This window comes from Acyrthosiphon pisum, chromosome A3 (genome assembly GCF_005508785.2).
Source record: "Acyrthosiphon pisum isolate AL4f chromosome A3, pea_aphid_22Mar2018_4r6ur, whole genome shotgun sequence".
Classification (NCBI taxonomy): Eukaryota; Metazoa; Arthropoda; class Insecta; order Hemiptera; family Aphididae; genus Acyrthosiphon; species Acyrthosiphon pisum.
The window spans coordinates 29,726,627-29,745,074 of NC_042496.1; the positions used below are offsets into that span (position 1 = coordinate 29,726,627).

The 18,448-nt window shown below is 30.4% G+C and overlaps 1 protein-coding gene across 1 annotated transcript in view; it reads right to left on the bottom strand.

Annotated features, from left to right (window-relative positions):
- LOC100169373 overlaps nucleotides 1-18,448 on the bottom strand; it is a 40,330-nt gene that overhangs the window by 13,021 nt on the left and 8,861 nt on the right. Inside the window, exons 2-5 of the mRNA XM_001942756.5 lie at nucleotides 14,320-14,985; nucleotides 13,182-14,248; nucleotides 12,928-13,115; nucleotides 8,781-8,891 (exon numbers count right to left, since the gene is read on the bottom strand). Coding sequence (XP_001942791.2) covers nucleotides 8,781-8,891; nucleotides 12,928-13,115; nucleotides 13,182-14,248; nucleotides 14,320-14,985 — 2,032 coding nt within the window. The remainder of the gene's footprint in view (nucleotides 1-8,780; nucleotides 8,892-12,927; nucleotides 13,116-13,181; nucleotides 14,249-14,319; nucleotides 14,986-18,448) is intronic.

Below are 18,448 nucleotides of genomic sequence, written 5' to 3' on the forward strand. Positions count from 1 at the left end.
GAAATGCTTATAAATTGATTATAACCATCTAATATAATGTAACGCCAACACCACGAATACCGATGGTTGTTTTTTTAAATATAAATATAGAAAATAATAACGATCAACATTATATTTAATTTATAATATTAAAGATTAACGCGTTTGACATGAATTCGACAGAAAACAAATACATAATATAAACAATCATTTTTAAATGCATATTTTGTATTTTTTTTGTTTAATAACATTATAATTTATAATATAACATCAATTGTCATAATATTATATAGGTAGTCTTATTTATTCCATTATTAAAACGTAAGCGAATAATACTAATAAAACACGTCAAACTGGAGTGATTGAGTATACAATATAAATGTTATGTAATAATATGTCATATTAGAATTCAATAACAAGATCATAAAATTCGCAAACTATTTTGAATTGAATCAAAAAAGTGTTAAGATTTTATTACGAGTCAGAGCTTAATACTTAGCCTTACATTTCTGCACAGAGATTTTTACGAACATTTCTACTACCTATATAATATTATATACAGAGAAAATATACAGGGAAATATGAAAAATAACCAGCTCGTCGCACGATTGTCTAAACAGTATATTATACCTATTAAGTTTCCCATAAATATATAAAGATATTGTAAAAAAACTGTTTAGATTACTCAATGAAAACTAAAATGTAATATTTTATCATGTGTGTCAGACCGAATATTATAGATAGGTCCTCTCAAATTACAATAATATAATATGCATTGATTTATTTGATACCTGGCATAATAGTGGCATCATAATATCGTTTTCATGTTATAATAATCGAGAATATTTTACTATGATGTTGGAGGCGTTATTTTTATTTTTAGATATAAATATAATAATATATAATTAACGATTTTCAACAGTTCAACTCTAAACGGTTGGAGACCAGCATCATTGCATTATGGACACATAATATATTATAATATGTTAACATATTCGAATTATTATGTCTCATTCAACAGCATTATACCTATTATGTAAAAAAAAAAATCATCTAACCGACACACATTTATAAAAAAAAAAAACGCCTATTACGGGCGTATTCACGCCTAGAAAACACACCATATTGTAATCCCAAACAAGAATCTCACTCGAACAAATTGTGGACACGGCTGAAATTATTACAGAAAAATCCAGGTCATAGATCTATTAAAACGATCGAAACGATAACATAAATTATTAATAGACCAGAAAAGATTTTCAAACCAGTATTTAAACGTGTCCAGGAGAAGGAAATAATGATGAACTAAATAAAGGACGATTATATTGTATAGTTACTATAATATACCTAATATAATTATTAATTATAGTTTAAATAACTGTAGTACCGCTAAGTAATAACTAATAACTATAATATTATAATTTCTAATATTAGTGGCTGGATTCTTCAAACCATCGGTATAATAGCGCTTGAAAAATTATTTTTTCAAATAGTGGTGGGGGAGGGTGAGCACTATAATCTGTGTGTCTAATTTTGTGTAAAATATTTTGCATATGAAACAAAATATTATGATAAATATAGTAACACAACAATTTACTTAATTTATAATTTGAAAAATAATAAAAAATTAACAATTCAGAACAAGTCTATTGCAAAAATGCTAGCCTTTGTACTTGGGGAGGCCGGTTTATTCTTGCATGAGGTGGAATGTTTCAAGGTTTTGATCTTTTACGCATCATAATAATGTGTATGTATGACCTACATCCAGTTTACGAATTTATAAATTTAAAAGATTTAAAATTTGAAAAATAAAAATTATATATAAGAGCATGTAGCGTGGTATAGGTAGGTACCTGAAGTGGACCCGACGACATTGAAAACGAATGAAGTGCACACATGAGCATAGTAAATTATAATGATATATAATAAGAAAGCATAAAAATTAAAAATTGTAGTATCGAAACGAGATTATTAATTGTATGCGCGCTGCAAATGACGTGTAAATAATACAAAATATGTCGTCATCTCGACATAATATTATATTATTTATGGGTATAATATTATTCTTATAACAGGTATACACGAAACCATAAAAAATATAAAACGTTTTTCAGTAAAATACAAATTTTAAATCGCGGTCGACGCGTTTACACAACATATATCGATAAAATTACACGGATAATTAAACACACGCGTGTCCGTCGTCGAAGTTGTCGGTCAATATACATATATGATGCGCCGCGGCCGTCGGGTACATAGTCGGCTGCAAAAGGTAGGTATATAATAATATATGGTTATAACCGAGTGGACATTATTCCTATTTTTAAATAATACATGTCAACCGCTGGCCGTCGGCCAAAAAAACGAGTACACATACGTATAGAGTAGAATCCGCCGCCGGTGCATCCAAAATACACTTCCAGGAGAGGACGTGTGCGCGGCGGCGGAGCTTATATTAAATTTGTTTTTTTTTTTTTCCGAATTGCCACATTAAGAGACTCAAGAGCTTTTTGCTTCTGGAACATTACCCACGCGGCATATACACACGCACACGAATTTGTTTTATTGTTAGACACGTCGTAATACCGTAATTATTATTATCGTTAAGTGCGTCTCGCGAGAGCCCTGTCTTTCGGCCTGCAGAAGGCCCGCAGTGATGGACAACGCTGAGACTCTCGTATTATATTATATGCTTATAGTTTTATTTTGATGATTGCGCGAGTGTGTGTATAACTGCGTATAAGACTCGGTGGTCTGGCGGACGATGGCGATGGGCGGCGGCAGTTGTTGTAGCGTGGTGCGGAAGTGGCGAGCAGGGCATCGAACCGCACATAGCACATCGTTACAAATTTATCGATGGACATATAATAATATATAATATTTATTTTATATCGTCGGGGGACTAGAAAAGTACCACGATTCCTATTAAGGGAGCGGGACGGCGGCGACGGGTCACATAACGGACGGGTTGTGTCGGTTGCAAGTTTATACGCACAGACGAGCCGCGATTGGAGTCTGCTCGGCGACAGCGCAGTTATCCATCAAGCGCAATCCTGCTATAAACCTTTTCCGTACGCGTATAAAATCGAATTCGATTAGATTCCATCGTATAGGTACGTAGACGAAACGACTTATATACTATACTTATACTTATATTCTCGTCTACATTTGAGTGTGCACCGCGCGTATAAAATTATTTGTTATTCACACGCGGCTTTGAGGTGGAATTTGTTGTCCTGAATTTCCAAAGGTTTATAGGAGTTATTCTAGTGTCTAAGACAATAAATAATACGACTACACAGATACAATACAATTATAACTTATAGGTATACTAAGACACCGGACAGTCATCGTTCCCCGACGGCAATACCTAAAAACCACGCACGTAATACGTAATTTTGACGTCCGGAAATCATTATTAATTATTGTGAATGACAATATTAATATAGATTACCTACTGTACTGTTTTCGAATTCATTCTGAGAGTAGGTATTTTCCTAAAGATACGACTCACAAAAAACATAAACATGTTGTGATATTTTTTGTCCTTCTATACTGCAATCGGATTTTTTGAAAAACATAACACCTAAAATAACTATCTATATTGTTTGCGAGGAAATTTGGTCCGAAAAGTCTTCAACCGAACTTTGACCAATCAGGAACAACCGTAGGTATAATACGCTTCGTTCCGGTATTAAAACATCACACAACAATAAGTATTATGCCAAGACGTGGTAACAAATTTATGATAAAGACCGCTTAAACTCAAAAGTAACTATTTCGAGTGTTAAGCATTGCTGATATGAAATCAGAAATGCACGCGGAATTTTTTTTTTAGAGAATAGGTTCGTAGTCCTCCCCTCAACAATCCTCATTGTATATTAAACTTTTCTTATTTGAACCGAAAAAAATGCCAGACATTTTATATTAGTACAAATATGCAATTAATTACCATATTGTCAAAATGTATTTAAAACGGTTACACAGTTACAGTCAAGTTTGATGTAATTTTTTTTTAAAGCAAATTTAAACAAAATTGGCCATACTTTTTATTGAAATTGAGTAAAACATAAAAAAAACTAATTTTGATATTATCTTAAACTTAATATAATCTGATCAGTACAGTAAAAACTGAACTGTCAGTTTCGATAAAAACTCAAGTTTTCAAATGTATTTACAATATACACAGTTTAGAAAACTTTCTAAAAGTAAGACAATTTAAGCAATAACCAAATGATAACAATGCGTATATGATAAATTATCTTTGATAATAATATAAATAACACGTTTATACGAAGTGTATCTCCCGTTCAAGAATATTATAGGGACGACACTGTTTTTTATTCAATTTAATTGTTGGTATATTTTTGGTAACGTCAGTATCGTTGCCAAAAAAATTAATATTTAGGAGCCGTTTAATTGTATAATATTATTATATACGCTGACATGCTGTTTTTTATCAAATAGAAAATAATTTGACTAGAACAAAACGAAGATATATATATATATATAGCATGCTAAATAAAATATAATAAAATAATCTATACAATAAATCTATACACCAGTGCAAAATGCAAAAATGTATTTTTAGCAATAATCTATATTGATACGGTCTGTCGATTAGCCCAGTTCCCCGTTCGGACGAGTAAGCCCGAATTTTAATTTGTCGACCCATACACTCTGGCAACAAGCCCACTAAAAACGAATTTAGTTTTATGCTCTATTCATTTAATTGTACTTTGGCGAAATCGCAAAATTGAGCGTCAAGATTTTAGAAAATATACTTACACATACTTTTACAAAAATTAAAAAGGCAATAAATTTAATTCGAAAACCAAGTGTGTTTACAATGTCTATAAAGAAAAACGATAAGACTATGCGAATTATCGAGAAAGCATCTATAACAATCACAGACCGGAACAGATGGATGTATAACTTACATATTATATTATGTATAAAATATTAATAAGTTTTCTTTTCAAAACATTACATGATGACTACAACGGTCTACAGACAATATCGGGTTAACAACATGATCACACAACACAACTCTAAGAAATTCAGTATTATCTTAACTTGAAATCCAAAACATACTTATTATAGAGTAGATATTGTGTGCAGGTTCGAGATCATTAAAATACCTATATTATATTGAGCGTTGCGATTCATAAACCATAATCTGTACTGCAGATTTTTTTATTCTTTTTAAAGACTCGTGGATAAGAGATTATTTACTTACCCTGTTGCCGAGCTTTACGCCTGTGTAACCGTAATGACGACCATCTCTGCAAGTGTGGCACGTCCGCTTTGTCGGTGAGTACGACCGGCGGTGGCGTTGATATCACACTAGGTCGCCGATTAGACGATTTCGAACTAGAATTACCGTGAAACAGGGCCGTCAACTTGCCCAAAGTGCCTACCATAATTTTATTGTGCGGATAATACTATAATCGGATAACCGAATAATTGTATTTTCAATCAAGCCACGTCCGGTCTCTCCCTCATCGGCCGGATCGATCACAGCCATAGGAGTAAATCATCATATCCAATCGGATTGCGCGAACCGATTAATTTTCAAATCGCGAATTTGTCGGTTTTTTTTCCCAATCCATTATTCAATCGAAACATTATGTACGACGGGTGCACATGTGAATTATGCATGGAATACTAAAATACGAAAAAATACTATTCACGTCTGAAACCACATTAGGAATCATTGACCCACGATCGTGATACACCGTTGTAATTAGGTATACCTACGTCCTGAGGCTCATATAATACTGCGGCAAGAACAACGATATATTATAACAGCCCGTAATACGAATCTGAATATTATATAGGTAGGTAGGTGCCCATATATAATATAATAACGCGAAAACCTTAAAACGTTTAAAAACTTTTCGATATTACTGTTTAACATACAGGTTTTCGGTCCAGAAGTTTGTGTGAAATATTCTAAGTAGGTGAAAGCATGCGTGCATTGTATGCGCTGTATATTATGTAGAGAAAGGCCACTTGGTACGGCTACAGGTGATTTAATGAAATTTGTGACTAGTGTCCGCGTTTATATTATATTTTTTACACCGTTGACGAAAGATTACAATAATTATTATACATTTATACAGTGTCGGATAAATTAATCGAACGAATCAAAAGCGACACGTTATAATATTGACAATAAATACATTTTTATTGTACAGGAGAAAAAAATCAGATTCAAAATCAATTTTAAAAAAGCGTATATACACGCAACTATTTTGTGAATGTACTTGCTGTTGTATTAGTGGCGGAAAGAATATGATATAAATTACCTACACACAATCGAACGACATTATGAATTTTCAATTAAATCGTTATTATTTTAATCTGTGATGGACGAAAACAATTTTACAGCTTTTTATCTAGAGTTCAATGAAGACTATAGTATTATAATTTATATCGTAATCAAATTATTTTTATTGGTTTTATTAATTCTTACTCAACTTCTTACTTTTTATCACTCTCAATAACTAAAAACACATTTCAAAAATTGACACAATTATAAAACAAACATGAGATTAAAATAATATTTTATTAACACTAACACTGTTATTACAATAAATATATTGAAAAACGGTAGTTATAATATTGTATTTCTAAATTTTAAAATGGCAGAAGTGTGAAGTCTCAACGACTTGGTGAAAAATGATCTTAGTACTATTGTACTATAACAATGCGAAATATGCGGAAACGTATACGCGTAATATATTTACATCATTTATTCGTCGTGTAATGAAAAAAGGGCAAGTTCGTCAATAAGGTCAATGAGTTCCTATAATAGTCTCTGACGGGAATCTATATATTGAAATTTTACCTTACCGACATGTAATCCATGAACGCAGATTATATTATTAAATATCAACAGCGTAGTATAAATTTGCTCCAGAACTGCGTAGATACGGATCCGAATAAAACGGCGATAATAATTATTATTATTGATAACACGCCGGTACACGTAGTACGCGCGTACGAGCTCTCACGAAAACCGGCCGATTAAAACTAATAGTAGTGGCATCTCGAAGAGAACTTCCGCTACGGGCCGGCTTCGCTATAGTACCCGACCTTCGAATGCTGAACCGCCGTTGGCAACCGTTCCAGTCACCCACACAGTGATGGCTAAAATTTTTTTGTTTACAATATTTTAATTTTGATCGATACGATTCGCACAAGACGACGACGTTACGACTGACGAACACACCCGCGTGCATGTCGACCGCGCGAGACACACTATCGGATGGCCGCCGTATATTGTACAATGGTTAATAATATTATTATAATGATGTAGGCACTCATTATAATATACCTGCGCGGACGTCCGAGATAATTACAATACATAAACGGGTAACGCGCACGTGTTTCGGCGTCACGATGAACGATGACTCCCGCAGACCACCACCACTTGTGTTATCAAACAGTCCGGCCCACATGAAATCGGACCACGTGACTACGTCGAGAAATTAATAATTAGCAGCTATCGAGTGATCTATGCGCCTATAATATTATTATCGCGTTCGTCACCAAAGAGCACGAACAAAATAATATGACGTATACTATAATATTATGCCCCAATATATCGTATAACGTTACACAAGTGAAACAGCTATAATGTAACTGTATAAAATATAATATCAGATAGTTGAAAGTACCATCGTACCAATAACTATCTGATAACTATCAATAATAATATTATGAGTAACATAATTTAAATTTAAAATAAAAGTACAAAAATGTATTTACCGAACTTAGAAATGCAATGTCCACTATTAAATTGATCGGTTAAACTAGTAATTGAATACTTACTAACTTGTTTTCGATCAAATGCATTTTTAGCATAAAAACACACAAGTATTCATAGTATATTAAGGTAATATGGTATACATCATGATATTGACTGCACCAACTATTGTTTATACTGCATTATAATATCATGTATTCATATAGTATACTGGCATACTGCAGTATACAATATAAATAATAGAAACGATTAATATATATTTTATAAAAATATCAAGCATTAGTGTTAGAATAAAACAGAAGATCTATTAAATAATAATTCCACCATGAATGAGACAACATCAGGTAGAATTACACGGTAGGTAGGTACGTATATCAGAAAACAGGGCTTCCGCAAGTAAAACTAGTTCTCGACATTGATTTTCATTGGTTCAACGTGCTCGTTGGCATCGCGTATTCTAAAATTGCAGTAGTTTTTTATGGTTAAAAATAATTGCAAGTTGTTTTTAATCACGAAATGATTGAAGAGTAAAATAACATATGATGCAGTCTACATATCATTAGTCTACTAATGTCATTCTTTTCATTCTGTATATGACTTTTATATATTTTATACAATACCTAAACGGTTAAACACTATACGATAACCACAAAAATGTGCGCAGGTTAATATGTCACACAACTTTCTCGAATAGTTATAATTTTCAGATGAGTATAAAAAATATGACACATCATTAATAGGATCAAAATATTATTACACACGGCAAACCGTAAAAACTAATTATTATTAATTGAAATAAATATTTCTAAATATTAATGAAACGATATTATATATAATATTTATGTACGCAAGACAAAATTAATTTATTGGATTTGTTTAACCAGAATGATCACAAATAATGTAAGCTACTTCTTAATTTTGTATTAACAATATGTGATATTCTTTGATCAACATACACAAACCCATACATGCGATTGTATGCTTTAAAAAAAATTGAAAAAAAGATTTTATAATTGTGTATAAGTACCTGAGTTTAATCTTCGGTTTTGGGGAGTTCCTTTTGAGGGCGTAGTCAAATGTTTTCGTACAGATGGTACCACGACATTTACGGACGGCGAGCGCAGGTTAAAATGCTTATCTGTAAAAAATCACGCATCATAAATTTTTATTATAAACGTTTCAAGAATAATTATAATTAAGTTAATCAAAACTAACCCAAACATAATTCTTCAAAATAATGGTGACCATAATTTCCAATTAAAAGAGTTTTCACTCGGTTGAAAATACTAAAGATACCTTGCAGTATGCGTATCATCTTAAAGACTACCAATTAAATAAAAATGTATTAGAAGAATAAGTTATATTTTCGCTCTAGTTGGCCTCGGTTTCCTTATAAAATGAACATTATTACCACTACTTACTAAAGTCTCCTAACACGGATAGACGAGATTACGTCTTCATTAGACACTGGCGATTAAACAGTTCTAATAAAATATGATATGGGTATCAGAGTGAATGACGGAAACTAAAACATTTTCTTTTAAGCAAAATATCATAAATGAAAACCGCATTTTACTTTCTAATGCAGTGTTGCATAAGGTTCACTGCGGTAGAATTTTCTTATTAGAAGGAAATAGTGACAATATGTTATAAACAGTACGGAAAATTAAATCACTAAAAGTTTACCAAAACAAAATTTCATTGGAACATACCTACATAATATATTTTCACTAAAAAGTATAAGTACTGAAGTACAAAAAAATGCCATTAAATTAAATTTTGAGAAAAGCCTAGGATGTTATCGGTTTTATTATATGATAATATTAATGTATTTGTATTTTATATAAATAATTTGTAATAACCACTTCGTGAAATCGATCTTTTCATGAAATGGCCGTTTTTCATAAAATGGTCACATCAATTTGACATCGTATAATTATTTTCACTTACTGAAAGAAAACATTTACCGCAAACAATTATATTATCTATTTTTAGTTATATCACGCTATTACCCTAATCAAAATATTGAATATACCTATATTATAATTCAATGACAGGATGTAAAAAGATTAAATAATGCAACTACTAGGTACTCGTTTTGTATGGAAAAACAAAAACAAAAATATATTGTAGTTCAACAAATTGAATGGAAGTATGTACTTAATTACTAATTAGTTGAGAAAATAATTATGGAGATTTTAATTTTCTCATACATAAAAAAACTTTCCCATGCTGAGTGAGTATATTTTAATTAACAGATGCATAAAAAAATATTTGAAAAATATTTCATTTACTAGGTATATCAATACTATATTAAATACAATTTATGAAAGTTAATTTAATTATATAATTCCCATCACAACCAAAACATAAGTATTTCATTGTAATCAAATATTAAAAGAAAGAATATTAATAAAATATTATATTGATTTTTTACCCTACATTATGCAGTACGTTAATTTTCACAATAAATAAAATGATACTACAACAAGCTAATCAAAGTATAATAGGTTGCCTATACGGCAGGCGCATTTCTTAGCAAACATTATTTAACATTTTTTTATAATGATATTATGGTATCTAACTTTTCTTTGCTCTTCGCTCCCAACTATATGGTGTCAGCCACCTTTGACCTACACCTAACATAATAATATGTCATAACATAATATAGCCATATAGGTAGCAAACTATTAACATAAAATATTTAATATTTTGATTATTATAATTTTTCAATAGTTTATACGATACCACAAATTATATTTATTTGTTCTTACACTATTGTATTATAGTATTAAGAGGATCACATCACACGTATTTTTCGTAGGTTTTAGACCAATAAGCGGTGGTAAATTACACATACTTCCGAATATCCGATTTCAATTTTTAATATATGTATGAATTCTTTGGCAAAATAACTAGGCTTTCTAGGAAGTCGACTTCCAATTTTCAACTTTAAAGGACCATAAAATTTGGATATTTTTTAAAAAGATCTCATAAAGAAAATTGCATTATTTTTGTATTAATTTTGGACTTTTTTGTACCAAAAAAGTGGTTCCTACAAGGCATAGTCTAGGAGCTTACGAATTCAATCCTTTTTTTCGAAATTACAATCAAACTTCAGGAAGACGTATGTTTAATTTATTACCGTTTTTGGTAGTTTTTATAGGTGATGCATAGAAGAATATATTTCGTTTTTCTTGATTTATTGATATGTGCGAGTGCGTTGCGAGTGGTACACGACGGATTCCGAAAGTATCTACGTACACTAATGATCTTTTACTTCGCACACAACCACACTGCACAACGAGTATAAGACATCGAATTGCCTATACGCGACCCCTTATTAAATCACCACCACCAATCACCTCGCAACAGTCATTATTCAAGACCCCTGCAAATGTGTAATTTTTAAGGAGTTTGTCCGAAATCGGACATTCGGAAGTATGTGTAATTTACCACCGCTTATTGGTCTAACACGTACGAAAAATATGTGTGATGCGATCCCCTTAAGGGACAACATTTAGGCAATCTTGTCATAGCCGTCCGGGGTCTATGTGTTAGTTGTGAATGATTATTAGTGTGAGTGAAATTAAATGCGGGTGTCGACGGAAACCTCTCTTGTACGCGCATGCACATGTCAATAACTCGATAACCATATAAATTTCACTACCTAGTTACCTACACGAATTTTACGACAACATACTTACTTTTTTGACAAAATTAAAGTAAGTTAACGTTGTTGATTTTGATTCTGAAAAAATATTTGAATTCAGCAGAAAATGTCTGTAAATCGTACGAAACATTTCCCGTTTTTATTATTAATTTTAATTTTAATTACGACATGAAAAAGTTCATATTTTCAAGTTTTCAATTATTACAGTTCACAATAATATAAAATTTAGTTTTTACAAAGTGCTTCGTAGAACATATAGACAATTTTCTGGTGAGTACAATTTTTTTTTCAGAATCAAAATCGCACAACGTTTATTAATTTTGTCAAAACTTTAGGTCTTTTCAGCTAAAATTGACGGCAGTAGCGAGTGATCAGTTTTTTTGCTCAAAAACATGCCTTACAAGATACACAATTATAACACCTCGCAGTGATCAGATTTAAATATTTTTTTTTTGAAAAGAGAAGGACTATTTTAAAGTCTTTTAAAAATCTTATTGGAATTATTTTTATTGTACCAAAAAAAAAACAATGATATCAGACCACTCCACGAGTTGTGACAATTTTTCCTGTGAAGGGTGTTTTGAGAAAAAATGTCCCTTTTTTGGTTGGTGGTTTATGCGCACTTGCACTCTGCAGCGCGTGCGTGGATAGCCCAGTCCCCGTATAATATTATAACTGCACTCACGCTAATAATTATGATTTACAACTGACATTTAAGATTGCACATTGCCTAAATATTGCCCCTTATTAAGTAGACACGATGCGACTACAGGAGCACCTAATAGAATATAATATTATTATACTATTTTTGTATTTAATTAGATAACATAATATACATAATATTATTTAACCATTATTCAATATTCGATGTATTAGAATAATATTATATTGTTAGGTATTTGTATAAGTTTATACAAAAATGAAAGATTTTAATTTTGTACCTAACTATTTTGTTACTAGTAACATTATGTAACGGTATCCAAAAATATTACAGTACAACCAGTAATTTTTTTTTAATACTAATAATTGAGAAATATTAATAATTCAGTCTTCCGTCAATATAAATGATTTCAATTTGAAATTCTTTCAATCAATTTTTCACTGAATTATTGTTTTTAATAATATCATAATAAGAATTACTAACTTGATAAATCTATTAGGTTAGGTTAAGGTATTTTTAGGTAATCCTAAATGTTTATTGTTTGCAAATTATATAAATATAAGATGACAATTTTAAATTTTAAAACTTTTTTCTCTCTAATCTACAAATACTTATTTTTTTAATAGTTTAGAATATCTATTTTTAAAACATAATAAACTATTAAACATAATTAACTTAAAATTTATTAAATTTTATTTTAATGAATTTTTTTTTTAAATGTTCAATTATTATGTACTTTTTTTCCTACTGATTAGAATAAAAATTATTACAAAATTAACTAATTATATTTGTGAATTTTCCTGTTACACTCTGTATATTATTATATTATGTATTACTTACTGGCTAGAGAAGGATGTGATGCAGCTTGTTTCAATGTAATTTTGGTTTCTCCACTAAGATCACTAAAAGAACTATCTCTAGAACTGTTTTGAGAACTCTTAGGAATACATCTCTGCCTAGAAGAATTAGGAGTTTGGTCTGACATTGGTAAATTGGATTCTGATCCACCGCGAGCTCTAGTTCTACGGCTAGAAAAATAATTAAATATTATTTAGATTAGTTATAAAAGGTAGGTTAATAGGCCACTTAAATACCTTTTAGCTTTCAACGGTGTATTTTCTCTATGAGATCTGACAGGCAATGGTTCACTATTAGTGGGAGAATCTTTCAACCTGTTAGTATATGGTACTGTCAATGGGTTAATAGAATTAATCTTGCTTTTGACATCCTTCAACCGATTGACACGGCTCTTCTGATCAGTTTTACTTTTTTCTATCTTATTCATTACAGCATCCCAACGACCTGCTGGTTTTCTATTTCTTGGTGCTCTGTTTTCTTGATCTTGTCGTACTTCCAAGGTTTTTGGTTTCACGGGTGTAGGTCGTTTGTAACGTTTACTAGCAGGACTCGATGCATCTTCTGTACATTCGGGTATCGTTGAAGTAGATGGTTGATCTATTGCAACTGATTGAATTCGTTGGCTGTTAACAGATGAGGGAGAAGTTGAGTTATTTGAAGATACTGGTTCTGAACTGTCTTTGAGCGCAGGTGGCTCTTCAAATATTCTATCAAAATCAGAATAAACACCGCTTGAATCCATTTCCTCAATAGTGGGACCAGGGTTGTTGTGATCATCTGGTTGAATTTCAGGTTTAATATTATCCCCCGAGTATAATGTACCATCAATAACTATAGCTTTACGATGACAATGATCTTCTGCTTCACTCTCGGTAAAAAAATCTGAATCCGTCATTGGTTCGGTTGGTCCAAGTCGCTTAACCGTAGCACCACGACTGGTAGGACGACTAGTTTCACAATCGCCTTGATAACCAGTATCAAGACTACTAACGCTGGTTATACTTGTAACAACTGTGTTCATTGTAGGAATATTAGGGACTGGTACAACTGCAGTTGTTGTTTTTGATGAAAAATCATCCATTGGCAAATCTTCTAATGATGGAGTTCGTTCAATTGTAAAATTATCGTAAAAAACATGTCCAAAAGAAACAGTTGAGCGTTTTGGATAGGCACTTGCACTATCATGTTCAGACACTGTATGATTAGAGGGTTCTGAAGATAGAACTGGAGAAACTAAATCGTCATCTTTAGGCATAGAAATTGTTTCCAAATCATTCATTGTAACATCCCCATCAGAAATACACTGAAACATAATAATAATATAATTAGTAAATTAAAATTTTTGAATAATACTTTTAAAACTAATATACATACTTCTGTTAATTGATGAGGTGACATTTTAAAAAGAAGACCTGGAACGTCATAATTTGCCTCATCGCCTCTAAATTCAACCATTTGGTCTGGTGACAATATACCAAGACTGTCAGTGCATTCAAATGGAAATTCTGTTTTAAGAATATCTAAATCCCAATTTGCCAAAGTGGATGTACAGCCATCATCAAACATGAGTTCAGCTTCTGTTTTGTCTTCAACAATATTTTGGCACTCGGATATGCGCACCAAATGTGCCAAGACAAACAATGCACATTGATCACGACAAGAAAAATATCTTACTCCACATATAGATCCATCACAAACTCCATGTCCACTTTCAACTTCTACTCCACACCAGTCACCAGGACCCAGTACAGTTTTACCAAAATACCTAAGAATGCCGGTTCTTGAATGCCGAGTCAGTTCAACATAACTTCCAACATCTTTTTCAGTCACTGTAGTACGACTAGTTGATTTAAAAAGTGAAGATGGACGAGTGGGTGGATGTACTTTATTTTCAGTATTGCTAAAAAGTCCGAACAGCATAGATGGAGATGATGTGCGATAGGAACCATCAAGATGCGAACGGACTTTACTAGAAATATTAGAAAATCGAGATCTTAGTTGGTTAGAATGCAGCACAGGTATCTTGCTTTCTCCTGGAGCCTAGAACATAAATAAATATAATAATTAGTAAAATAGTATTATATTAAAGTAAAAACTACTATTTTATAACATATAAAATTATAATGTGTCCCATAAATATTTATTATGTTTAGGTTGTAGACCTACATTTTTTGTTACTTTAAATTAGTTGATATTTTTTAATTACCCTGTATATTATCTTATAGTTTATAATAGATAGTAAATAATAATAATATACCTAAAATATATCAAATTCATAATTAGAACAAAAAAAATTAAAAACACAAAACATCATTAATAGCTTCCAATTTTCATACAAGGACACTAGATTTTTTCAAAATAATACATAAATACCTCGATAAATACGTAAAACTTCATAGGTACCTCGTTTCATACTAAAATCTTAACATTTTAAAAGCTTTTATACTTGTGTTACATCTAAAAAATGTATCTACCTCCTACAGCTGGTGTAATAATTATTCTAAATGTTTGACTGGAATAATTATGTTTATTATCGTGAAAATATGCTTAGAAATTAGAATTATTTGTTTAACAATAAGCTAGGATAGAACTGGTACATTAAACAGGTAGAATCCTTTTTGGTAGGTTTTTTTTTTTGTAGTACAGAATAATACAATATTTATGTAGAACACAGAGGGGCAAGCAGGAACTACACTGTCTGCAAACACTGTGCCTATACAAGTGAACAATCCCATTTGGTTGTTAACAGGTGCGTCACTTCCTCTACATTTTTATTTTTTTTTATATAACCATGACAACTCTTTATTAATTTAATTGTCTTTTCTATGAAACTAAAATGTCAAAATATTAGTTATAACTCGTAACTTATAACATAGTAATGATTTTATTTGAACAATTAAATAATAACTAAAATCTACATAATATAATACCTATTAGACACAAATTAATAATATACTTTTCAGCCTCGTTTTGCTGTCTTAATAATTTCAATATCCTAAAAGTCAACAATAAATAGGTACACACCTATTTTTTTTTTTTTTTTTAATTATGGTGCTTTACATACAAGTATTGCAACAAATAAAAAATCACAGAAAATATCGAGGAAAATATTATTAAAAATTGAATTATATTTTTTTGTGATTTTAAACCAAAAACTGTGAATAACTCATACTATAAGAAAATAAGAAATTTATAATTTGGAAATAACACCAAAACATATTGATTAAATAAAGAGTACATACATTTAAGAACAGAACTGTCATGGAATGATATTAATTAAATCAAGATTTTACATAATTACACCTAACGTTTTGTAGTTTTAGTTTTTGAGAATAAGTTAATATATAGGTACTTTAAAACCAAAATGTCATAAAATATTTACTTTGCCAGATTTCTTGTACCAGAAATAGATTAGAGTACTCGATTATGGAGATTTTAGCACTACGATTCTAATTTGTGTTTTTATAATATTGTTACATATGGCTAGAACCCAAAAAGAAATATTGGCTACATTTTTACCGACCTAATTTTTCAGACTATAGGCCTCAACAATCGAGAGCATAATTTAAAATTACTCACAACAATTGGTACCTAACAATAGGTATACACAAGCAAGTACCAATCCTAAATGCATGTCAAACTACCTACTTTTATATATAATTAAATTATATATGGGCCTGAGGAAAGTCTATGAAGACAAAAACTAACGGATACCAATATCATTAAAAAAATACCACAATCAATTTTTCAAACTTATCAAGGAACATATTATTATTAGAGCGGTGATATACATAAAGAGCAAAATGTTAAATGTTCAATGACAAAATAAATCTATTACTTCATAATGAAATTATTTTACTTGATACTATATATACTTGAACAAGAGGTAATAATTAATATTATTCATTTATTGAAACAAATTTTTTTAGATACATAATTAAAACTTGAAATTATATTTGGTAACTTATGACATTTAATTTTTCTCATATAAAATATTTTTAAAAAAATCATTATGTGTGAAAAGTTAATGTAGGTTCCTATATCGCGTAATGTTTTAGTAAAAAAATGAATATGATTAGACATTTTGACACATAAGAAATAAACCATAACATAATATTCATTATTTTTGAGATAATTTTCCGTGGTAAAATGAAACATAATAACAATGTATATAGTATCATCTAGATGTATTAGAAAGTAGTACATGCACAATCCACCAAATACAAAAATCATTTGTAGGCACGTACAGTGTACAGAGCATAGTTTACTTTCATTTTGTACATTTTCTAAATAATACAATTGTAAAATGGAATATTAATCATTTTTTTACATAGTGTAAGTATTTACTTGAATTTAGGTAGGTAGGTAGTAGGTACCTAGTTGATTATTAATGACTATAAAATACGTTTATATAATACGTAACTAATTAAGGTCCCCACTAAGGTCTTCTTAACCCAAATTACCAAGGTTTGTCTCTAAAACGTGTTCGCGTACACAAGTAGATATAATTATAAGTTATTAGGAAATAGATAGTGTTTGTATAGTTAATACCTATACCAAAACCAAATAACCAATAAGTAATAAATATTTAAAACAATTTAAAGAACATTTTTGAAGGACGCATAGATTGAAGTTTTGTTTCCATTACATTCATAAAACGTTTATTATTTAATTTTCAGAATTTATTATTTACTTAGGTAGATAATATCTATTATTAATAATATCTATTATAATATCTATTATCATATTATGATCTTAAAAATATTTTTATCAGGTTACTCGTTTTTAAAATTAATAAATATGTACTTAAGTAAATATTATGGATACCAATTACCAATTATATTTTCCTTTTAATCATTTCATTATGTCAATATTATGAATATTACTGGTTTTATTCTTTTATCCTACTAGAACGAATTGTTAAACGATTTAAAATATTTATTTGAAAATTTAGAAATAATATTATTTAGGTACTTGTATAGAATATATTATTATATAATATTATAGGTGGATCAAAATAAATAGCACAGGTATTGCTTTGTTTTAGGTTAGGTCTTTGTATTGTACACAGCCGACCCCAAACTTCCCAAGAGAAGACCTTGGAATGTCCCCAACAACGAACCGTGCAAGCGTAACATTATATACATCGGCGGACCGTGATAATGTTTTTTTTATTATAATGGTATCTATACCATTATGTAGTAGGTAATAGGGATATACTATATAGCATACCTACTGTATATAGTAGGAGTACTGACTGACGTACTGTAATGTATATAGTTTGAACAAGCTAAGAAAATAAAGATTAAACATCAATCACAATAGAAGCAAGTCATTTTGTACATCAAGAAACTGTGAGATAACCCGTTGAAGTATTGAACAGAAGTTGAGGGCAAAATAATGTTTATTTCATCATTTCTAACAAATTTGAAAGACGTATATTAAATGTTTAGAAATATACCTGGCATAGATTTTCCACACTTAACTATACAAAATACAGCAA